General features: G+C 28.3%; 2 protein-coding genes and 1 long non-coding RNA gene across 5 annotated transcripts; 2 read left to right on the forward strand and 1 right to left on the reverse strand.

The window, feature by feature from the left end:
- Positions 1 to 378: 378 nt before the first annotated feature.
- On the forward strand, positions 379 to 3,426 carry LOC122525580 (protein odr-4 homolog). Its single transcript, XM_043648480.1, has 9 exons — positions 379 to 721; positions 958 to 1,137; positions 1,210 to 1,409; positions 1,585 to 1,759; positions 1,843 to 1,989; positions 2,074 to 2,284; positions 2,364 to 2,546; positions 2,621 to 2,783; positions 3,181 to 3,426. The coding sequence occupies exons 1-8, from the start codon at positions 629 to 631 to the stop codon at positions 2,767 to 2,769; spliced, it is 1,338 nt and encodes a 445-aa protein (XP_043504415.1). The 5' UTR covers positions 379 to 628; the 3' UTR covers positions 2,770 to 2,783; positions 3,181 to 3,426.
- A 569-nt stretch (positions 3,427 to 3,995) lies between these two features.
- Positions 3,996 to 9,054, reverse strand: LOC122525570 (palmitoyltransferase app). Of its 2 annotated transcripts, XM_043648457.1 has the most exons (9): positions 8,891 to 9,054; positions 8,550 to 8,710; positions 8,023 to 8,181; positions 7,724 to 7,861; positions 7,469 to 7,623; positions 7,277 to 7,394; positions 7,096 to 7,208; positions 6,909 to 7,011; positions 3,996 to 4,605 (listed from the first exon to the last, which is right to left on the reverse strand). In XM_043648457.1, exons 1-9 carry the CDS (start codon positions 9,037 to 9,039, stop codon positions 4,298 to 4,300), a joined length of 1,404 nt encoding a protein of 467 aa, XP_043504392.1. In that variant the 5' UTR covers positions 9,040 to 9,054; the 3' UTR covers positions 3,996 to 4,297. The 2 variants fall into 2 exon arrangements, with proteins under 2 accessions (XP_043504392.1, XP_043504391.1); XM_043648456.1 differs by lacking the exon at positions 3,996 to 4,605 and having other exon boundaries at positions 5,905 to 7,011.
- Positions 7,273 to 8,768, forward strand: LOC122525619. Of its 2 annotated transcripts, none has more exons than XR_006305831.1 (4): positions 7,273 to 7,396; positions 7,458 to 7,605; positions 7,707 to 8,212; positions 8,571 to 8,768. It is a non-coding gene; the product is annotated as an uncharacterized LOC122525619 (long non-coding RNA). The 2 variants fall into 2 exon arrangements; XR_006305830.1 differs by having other exon boundaries at positions 8,574 to 8,768.
- Positions 9,055 to 10,093: the final 1,039 nt, after the last annotated feature.

The following is a 10,093-nucleotide window of genomic DNA, read 5'->3' on the forward strand; positions in this document are numbered from 1 at the left end:
AGGCGAGAATTTAATTATATTTCCAACACCTTTAATTAACATTCGTAGAATATATTGATGTAAAGGTTTACTGCATGTTTTGACAAACAGCAGTAGTTAGATACTACATATGTCGCTTAGAAACCGAAAGGCAAACAAACGTTTATCAATATTTTACAGTTATCCAAAAAACAATATCCTTATAATATTTTTTAAATCATTTTCTAACGTATAAGTTCATTTCTAATCTAATTAAATAATTAAATATATATATTTCTCGAAATTAAAATGATTAATGAAATAAATGCAAACGGGGCGACTTTATACGCGTATGCAAACGTATTGCCTATCATCAGGAGCACCCGGCTCAAATTTATTTCTACGTTTCTTCGCTAGATGGTGCTCGTAAGAACTACGGTAATCAATATTTATTATTACAATGTAAATTCAGTGGTTACAAAATCTGACTTTTAATTAAATACTTTTTAATTTAAATAATTTCTAATATTCGGATAACGTTAATATTATTTTTTTTAAACATTAATACGTAAAATAAAGAAGACATTTACGTAGTTGTTATCAGACAACGGAGAGTTAAAAGCGCGCCAGATTATATACTTTTAATAGGGTCTAAGGAAAAACAATAAAAATGGGGCGTACAGTAATATCTGAAGTATCTCTTCGTTCTCGTTTAACATCCTTTGGTACGTCAGGATACGAAGTGGGATTAATTCTAGGACAGGTCAGATATTTATTTTTTATTATTTTATTAACATTGTCGTAGTCGTTAATTTTATTTTATTCTAACATATGTCACACTTAAGTAGGTTATGACAAAATATGTTTTTAAATGTGACTGTACATTTTATATCAATTTAATATTTTATTGTATATTATTTTTTGAATTATCTACTTTATTTTTGTGTTACTGTTAATATATAATAATTTATAAATAATATAAAAATATATTATATATAGAGTTTGGAAAAAGAAGATTATTTCATACACTTAGCGAGAACACCACCACCCCGTACTAAAAATGTTGTCGAAGAAACTTTGATCAGTTCTTTGGATGGTACTGATGAAAGTGATTCCAAGAAAGATTTTGAATCTATTCAAGATATACAGGAATATTGGTTAGCAGATCATGCCACTGATGTAAGTATTTGTTTCTATTTCATAAATCTTTTTTTCCATCTATTAATTTTCCTTCCTTTTCTTTGATTAAAGGTTACAAGAATGTTGCCTGGGGGAATGCGCATACTTGGCATATTCCTGGCTGGACCCGAAGATATTTTAGATGATTCTGATAATGTAGATAAGTTAACAGTAGCTCTTGTTATTATTCTCACCAATTTTTTAAACAACAGATATCTTTATGGAGCTAATCGATATTATTTTATATTAACTTACAACAGTAAAACGCAAAGGTAAAGAAACTTCTTCTTTTTAAGCTCGATCTTATTCTTTCCTTATTTAATCCCTTGCGCTATAACAACATGTGAGTGCATTCAATCATAGTGCAAGGGGTTAATCTTGTAACAGATACTTATACGTATGTGTTTGAATTTTAATTCTATCTACATTTCAGTTTTTCATTCACAGATATGTCTGTAAAATGATTGATGATTTGAGAGGAGAATGTACATTGAAACCGGTTGACATCAAGTTTCGTAGTAAGAGGATTCCTTGGATCGAACTTGAAACAACTATTAATTTAGATAGAATGTTCTGTATACCAGCGAGTAAAGAACCTAAATCGCTTAAACAACAATTGCAGGTATTGTCAATTTCAGTTATTATAATATTCATTGTTTATATATTTTGAATGAAAAAAACATATGGTATAATATTGAATTATAGGAAATATTAGAAGACGTGTCAAAAATGATAGATTCTGCACTCATTACGATAGAAGGAAAAATCAGATCATCAGAGGATGCTATTGAGACAATAATAACAAATGAAAATGACAAAAATCAACTGCAAGTTGATTTGTACATTCCTTGTGTTAGTAATTCAATAGAAAATTTACAATTGTATAGTTAATACAATATTATATACAATTTTCATTTTTATGATTATTTTAAACAGGAGAAATCAACATCTATAGAAGCAAAAATAAAACCTTGCAGCGAATCATTATGGTTGATAGGTCAATTGGTTAGTAAAACATTCGTAACTGACAAAACAAGTATCGAAGAAGCTACTACTGCAATAAAAGAAGATATAGTAAGATCATTGGCCAGTAGATTAGAAATGCACGTTGACAGTTTGATCGAAGAGGAAAATGGCTCTCCTGAAGGTTCATTTGTATTATATACAAATAATAATATTATTAACATATCTTCATAATCCTTATTAAAATCAATTACTTTCTTTAGAAAATATTACATTACATGAACCACCAAGAAGAATATTGATACACTTACATAAAAGTAGGGTAACATTATCGAGTTATTTATTTCCTGGTGAAGAACCACAAGAAGCATTGGTATCTTTGCAAGAACTGTTAGACGTAGACGTCGAGGATTTAGACATTCAAAAAGAAATAGAATGTCATGCAGGTAAATTAACTTATTACAATTAATATTATTTTGTGAATGTGAAGAAAATAATACGAAATTTCTTATTAATACAGAATCCATAGATAATTGTCAGTGCGGTCCTCCTATTATACCAGTAAATATTAAAAAAGTTGAGAATCATCTAAGTAGTCTACACATTATTGGTTTAGGTGTTGCCATTCTTATAGGTGTTATTGCGATGGTTTTCCATCATTTATATTAATTAACTACAAAAAAGTAAGCAATTCTTTTTTTTATATGTATATATATATATACTAATGTGATAATTTTGGTATTTGAAATTTATAATAAAAAAGAAATATAGTCAGAAAAAAAGTGATTTTCTTTAAATTGTGCTATATTATAATTTTTTAAAGATACAATTAACACGATATATTCATAATATGTATATACAGAATGTCATATACATTGTAATATATACAAAAAAATCAGAATGTATATATATATATATATCGTAATTATTTTTAATAGTATAATTTTTTCTTTTCTTTTATATATATTTAAAATATACATTATTTATAACATTATATTCTTGATATATATATATATATATATATATATATATATCATTAAATGTTTAATTATTTATGTAAATAAAATATGTTTCGTTTAGACCATGCCAAATCAACAAATAACAAGATGCTGTTGTTGTGTTTAATATGAAAGTAGTAGTTACTCATAAATAAGGCAGTGATAATCATATTACTTCGTTTAAATGCTTCATAAGAACACTGCATCATTTTACATTAAATTCGTTAAATGCTTTCAAATTTTTTATATTATTTTTATGCTTATACTTATTTGTATTTACAAATGTATTTTTTACACTGTACAGAATAATTCTATTGGAAAGACATCATTTGAAAGTGTTATTATTATAAAAAAGTTCAATAGTAGTAAACATTTGTGTGTGAGTCATACTTACACTTACAATAGTTTTATATATATATATATATATATATGCACACCAGAAAAAGTTTAATGATCGAATATATGCTACGTGGATGTAAGAAGCGCAAATCAGAAAAATTTGTATACAAACGTGTCGATAAGAGCCGGTATTTATTGTATAAAAAATAAAAAAAGTTGGAGTAATCAATTGTAAGTAGTAAATAGTGCCGCTTCAATGAATTTTAAAAATTCAGTTTGCCACAAAAATAATCAATAATGTATTGGTTCAATTTTAATATACGCATATAATATACATGTATATATATATGTGTGTGTATGTATGCTTCATTATGATTGATTTAATATAATTTGTAAATTATATTAATCCATTATCCATTAAATGCTAATATTGTACCCAGGTTCTTGTGGCTATGAGAAATATAAAATTGAGCTTCTTTCTTTTTTTCTTTTTCTTCTTCTTTTTCTTTTTCTTTTTCTTTTTCTTTTTCTTTTCTTTTCTTTTTTCTTTCTTTTAAATATTTTCAAATCTACTAAATTGTATAAATCACAAAAAATTTGGTAATCTTTGATTGTAAAGAACAACACTTACTAAGTCATTGCACATACTAAATCATTGCACTTGCTACACATACTTTTATATCACACAAATAGGCCTAAAATTTGATATCATTTCTTTAAGTATGTATATGTATGTATATATAATAACTTTCCATTGGTAAATACTCTGATATAATGTTGAAAAAAGAGAAAAATGTGTATTCTGCGTGTGTGTATGTGTGTATGTTTGTAAATTAAATTAATCATAAAAATAGATGGAATTATGATACTGCTCCCATTTTAATAAGGCCTACTTGACTTCCTTTACCAACGCTAGAATCTTCCAATGAATCTAAATCTAATGCAGATTCAATCATGGTAGTGTCTTGTAACAATCTAAGCCTTGACGCAGACAACGGAGTAGTTACTGTTACTGATGGTACTGTGCTGGTATCCAACGTAGAAGAAACTGCAACGTTTGGACGCGGAGGGAGCGGAGCAATTTCATCAATATCAATTGGAGCAATATTGAGCGATGCTAATGGTACTTCGTTGGTAACTAGCTGACTTACACTATTTGTAGTACTACCTAGAAAAAGATGAGCAATACAATTTTTAAATAGTTTCTTCATATTTTATCTAAAAGAAAAAAAAAATATATATATATATATATAAAATATACCAGGAAATAAATATCAAAGTATATACAACGAGTTATTCTGTACCTTTGCAATGTACAACTTATGTAAGCATAATCATACATTTATTTATTATGTTTTAATTCACACGACTTTGTACAATGTGTGTGCATATGTAATTTTATATTGTGTGAATTTTGATTTATTATTATTGTTTTATTTATAAAAATTATCACGCACGCGAAATGTGTATGATTCTCGGATATACAAGTACCTTTTATACAGTTAGATTTCTCCATCACCACTGTTTTCTTTCCGAATGTAAAAATAAGTGTTTCTAGTAATTTTATATTATAATAATATCATAATAACTTGAATTTTAAACTCTTATATGATGAATATAATAATATGTGGTATATATCTATATCTCGTGCAGAAAAAAAAAATCTGAAATATTTTATTTCTATAAATAGAGATTAAAAATTAAAAAACAAATCAATATTATTTATTTATATCTATTTCTATAAATATGTACAAAGCTAGATTTATCTATATAATAGAAATGGATATATGAAATTTGTTAATTTTTTGTTTTATAGGAAGAAGCCAATGTGTATATTACTAATATCTGAATTATGACAATGTTCTATAAAATTAGTTTCGCGTGATAAAAAGACAACAGATATATATGACACAGTGATTTAGTTAAGATAATTAATAATGCCAACCCATTCATTTATTAGAACATACACTTAGTTCAGATGTAAGAAAGTAAACTTACCAAATGGAATTCTCTGAGCCCTCGATAACAGGATGTAATTTGAACAAAGAAAAATGATTCATTGAATTGTTATCGAATAATTTGACAGAAGCATTAGTAACCAGTAACAAAAAAAAAGAATATTGTGTTAAATCCTACAGAGAAAAAATATCTAATAATTATAATTGGCGAGATAAAAGCACCTTTTTCAGATTTAAAATCATTTTTAACGATAAATATAAATTTTTAATAAAAATACAAACGATATATATTCTCAAAAATACAACTTAAAAAAAAAAAACAAAAATGAAAAAAGTTCACACTTTCCTCGTAATAAATAATCAATATATATTTAAAAAAAAGATTCTCGTATATAAAAATCAAATGCAACTGTATATAAACATATGAAAAAGAATACTTAATAATTTACAAAAAAAGAAAAAAAAAACAAAAGAAAAAAATTCTTTATAAATTTATATTATCTACTATATACACAGCTCTGTTTTTAATATCATAAATTGGTTTCTAACAACAAGACGATAATTCGATATACATTGCACATTGTTATTTAAATGCACTACAACTTCTTGCTTTTTTTGTTATTTCCTTTTTTTTTTTTTTTTTTTTTTAAGAAAATACTACCAGTGCCATTTGGATACTACATTATATCCAATGCTATGATTACCTTATTATTATTGCCAGCTATGCTGCAATCATATTACATATTACAAAGGCGAGGCTGAATGTTATAAAGCTGTGGAGCGACAGCTTTACCAATATTAACTAACGCATAACGATAATGCATTTATTATAATGAATGTTAAATATCATCATTATCACTCATAGAATTCATGATAAATCTTCTATTTAAAAGATTTTCCTCTGTGCTATCATTAGGACAAAATGAATTTTCAACGTAAGATAAATTATTACTTAACGGATTTGAACCAAAACGACTATCTACAAGCCCTAATGCTTGTATAGGAATACCAGTAGCACCTAATATACGGGCTGGTAATATATTTTTTGCTATCGGATATTTAATACCATTATCGATGCATCTCAGATTATTATACTTCATAGTGTGATGCGCTTGAGAAATTCGTAAAGGATCTTCCGAACGACACTGAGGAAATTTTTGTAAATCAGAGTAACCGTTTTTATCATCTATTTTATATTGCAGAGTATCCTCGGAATATCTTTGCGGATATTTTTGAAGATCGATCGCGTATTTGTGATCTTGTATGCATTGATCATATATTAAATTATTATCCGAACACCTGTGATACTCTTCTCTACATCTATGTGGATACTTATGAATACCTTTTTGAAATTCTGGATTAATCCTATCATTAACATTATATTTCATATGTTTTTCCTGAGGACAATGTGACATAGGATATGATGGAACATAAATATCACTTATAAACTGATGAGAATATTTTGGAATTTCATCAGTACAACGAGAAGGATGCCGTAAAAGAGACAACTCACCATTAATAGATTCTAATCTTGGAGAGTATCGACCAGTAACAAGATTATTCATAGAATCCGTTAGTTCTGTGGGAACATTAGTCTGCAGCCCAGTTCCGTTTGACTACAAATCATAAAAATCGATGTAAATATTTCATTTATTTTCTCGATATATTAATTAAACTTTTTAATAAATTCCGTGTGTTACCTGTGGTTGGACAATCTTTACTGTTCCGTACGACTTATTATTAGCTATCACATTTTCATCAGAAACTCGTTCCTGTTCTGCACGGTACTCAGGAGTAACTATTCCTCTACGATCTGTATACAAATGAATGTATACAATTATCTTACAAATGATTGTAATTAAAAGAAGTCATGAAAATTACCAATTAAACTTGGAGGCGAAGGACCGCATAAAACATAGAAACAATTTCCACAAATATTTCCGCGACTATATGGATTAAAACTTTCTTGACCTATTTTACTTGTAAAAGAACCTTTGATCTGTAAGTACGATGAAAATTAATCTACTATTTTAAGTTTTTTATATTTGTATTTATATTTCAGTTAACACTCACATCTTCATTAGTTGTCTGATTACTCGTGGCTAGATACGTGTGAAAACCAGCAAGACCCAAAATACTCCAAGCGGAAAAAAAGCATATCACTCCTACAATGACACTACCAGGAGATAATTTGACAGCTTCTAAAAATGGTCTGTCATCTCTTGTAACTGAATACGATAAAAACACAGACAATTGTTATAAGATATTTTTGATAAGACATTATTGTTTTTCATTTCATTTGTTTTCTCAGCATTTAAAAATACTCACGCATTATTAAATGTGTAACAGCGCAGGCAAATATAAAAACACATAAGAATGCTAAAGATACTATAAAAGCATAAAAATATCTATAATTTCTTCTACCAACACAATTGCCAACCCACGGACAATGGTGATCAAATCTTTCTGGAATAATTGAAAATAAAATATATATAGACTTTAATGGATTATATATATATAATATACATACATTAACCAAATTATTGAAATATTAAGGATAGGTGTAAAAGAAAAAAAAAAAAGAAAAAAGAAAGATGCTAAGTATACACTAAAATTTCTTAACCTACCTACACAATTATCGCATAAGCTACAGTGCGAGGCTCTTGGTGGTCTAAATATCTTACAAGTAAAGCAATATTTTAACTTTACGGGCTGTCCTCGTACCAATACTTCTTTTGTTCTTGGAGGTGGTCTATATGTTTTAGAGTTACCATTATTTGGTACTTCTGTATCAGCACATGCAACAGACATAAATAAGTAAATACTTAACAAAATATTCACAAGCTGAACGTTATTGTAAATAATAATAATATTTAAAAAAAAATATAAGTATCTATAACTACGTTAACTGATTGAGTCCCAGAAATCTTTGCCAAGCAAAGCAACAACATATCAATTTCACATTGCATTTCAATAACACAACACTTTTCGATAAGAAATTGAAATAGTGCTATTTTGCTGCTTAGGACTCGAACAGTTAATATTTATATTTAGAATGTACAAAGCTATTATGCGAATATTCAGAATAATTCTGATTATTCTGACAAAATAGAAACTTTATAAAATATATATTCACGTATGTTCATATTCATACCAATCTGTTTTTCTATGTAAGCAGCCTCATCAGGGGTCGCTCTTGGAATAACACCAGGATCACTAAAGCTCGTTCGAAACAACGCAGACATTACAAATACGAATAATAATCCACCTATTACCGGAATTGCAGGTGTTATATGTACAGCCAAAAATGGACAACTGTAAAATATCAATAGAGATATTTAAAGAAAATAAAACTAAATGACAACGGCTAAAAGATATAGTATCATTTTCAATAAACAACGTGCTGATCCATGGATCATAAATATTCTTGTTAAAAGGAATCCAAATATTCATTGCAATGCAAAACACATCGAATAGAAGAAAAGAAAAACTTACTCAAAGGCAAAGAACAATCCACTGGTACCGGCAACCAAACACACCGTAACATAGAAGACTCCTGTTTGGGGTGCCGTCATTATCCTGCCATCGCAACAAAATCTATTCCGTCCAGGAAACAATTCCCATTTTCTAGTCACGTGAGGCATATTGATGAAAGATAACTTTCACTCTAAATATCCTTGATATATACAAGCAAATACAGTAGAGATCTTTGTAAAAAGTTTATCATGCGCATGGAGTCTTCATAATAATATAAAATATTAGTAAATGCACAACCATAGTTCATCTTGGTTCCTGATAATTATGGGTACTTTTGTCATTTAACGTTTGTCCCAACAAAACTGTAATAATGATATAAATTAAAATTATTATAAATTTTTATAAATACATATATATATATCCGAAGATTGAAAATATTGTTAGCGAAATAAGATACTGTCAAAAGAAAATACTAATCGATGTTTATCGTAAGTCGACGTAAACAGAGTCGACAAATATTTATTATTCGAACTTACGAGATGTATTTGACATTTAATCAGTCGGGTTACTCCGAAGGTAACTCATGTTAGAATCAAAAACCTTCTGTCATCAGTCAACTTAACCTAATTACATCGTTCACTAAATGCACACTTATTTGAAGCACGTTAGGATCCATGACATTATCAAGAAAAATGACACGCGAAACTTTGTGCGAAGAGATCGTGTATACGTTTTAAGTTAATTTATTTTTTTTCTTAACGATCAAGAAAATAATCTCTAAATAGGACAACGTCACAATATTCTGTAAAAAGAATAAGGAAGTTCGAGGAACACTTGTTATATCGATGAGATCACGCTCGAGGTACGATCCGTCGAGGAAGAATTAATGATCTATATTCGCAAAGTGGGTCGACTCACGACATGTCACGCGCAAAATCGGTACGTATGTGCGCTCGTATAAATGATATATACAATTAATTATTGAAATAAATGAACCTTTATCATAATGACATTATAATATTAGACTTAATAGCGCACGAATGATAAGTTGACAAACTTGCAATTTTGTATTTACGAAGCAAACAGATCCTTTCGTCATGATATTTAATCAAATGTACACTGGCGCGCTCTGCAGGGGCACCAAAAAGCGCCACGTGATATTTTCGCGAATCACGTGACTTGGCGGGCCGCGCAGGGTAATCTCGAATTCGAATATAATCG

This window comes from Polistes fuscatus, unplaced genomic scaffold (genome assembly GCF_010416935.1).
Source record: "Polistes fuscatus isolate 324 unplaced genomic scaffold, CU_Pfus_HIC Scaffold9, whole genome shotgun sequence".
In the NCBI taxonomy this organism is placed as follows: domain Eukaryota; kingdom Metazoa; phylum Arthropoda; class Insecta; order Hymenoptera; family Vespidae; genus Polistes; species Polistes fuscatus.

What these genes read in the sequence shown, in the direction of transcription:
- LOC122525580 (XM_043648480.1), top strand. Translation starts at nt 629, where the DNA reads ATGGGGCGTACAGTAATATCTGAAGTATCTCTTCGTTCTCGTTTAACA. An exon ending in TTGATTTGTACATTCCTTGT is followed by an intron (nt 1,990 to 2,073) that starts GTTAGTAATTCA and finishes TATTTTAAACAG; the next exon opens with GAGAAATCAACATCTATAGA. An exon ending in AGAAATAGAATGTCATGCAG is followed by an intron (nt 2,547 to 2,620) that starts GTAAATTAACTT and finishes TTATTAATACAG; the next exon opens with AATCCATAGATAATTGTCAG.
- LOC122525570 (XM_043648456.1), bottom strand. Translation starts at nt 9,039, where the DNA reads ATGCCTCACGTGACTAGAAAATGGGAATTGTTTCCTGGACGGAATAGA. An exon ending in CTTATGCGATAATTGTGTAG is followed by an intron (nt 7,862 to 8,022) that starts GTAGGTTAAGAA and finishes CAATTATTCCAG; the next exon opens with AAAGATTTGATCACCATTGT. An exon ending in TGTTACACATTTAATAATGC is followed by an intron (nt 7,624 to 7,723) that starts GTGAGTATTTTT and finishes TATCGTATTCAG; the next exon opens with TTACAAGAGATGACAGACCA.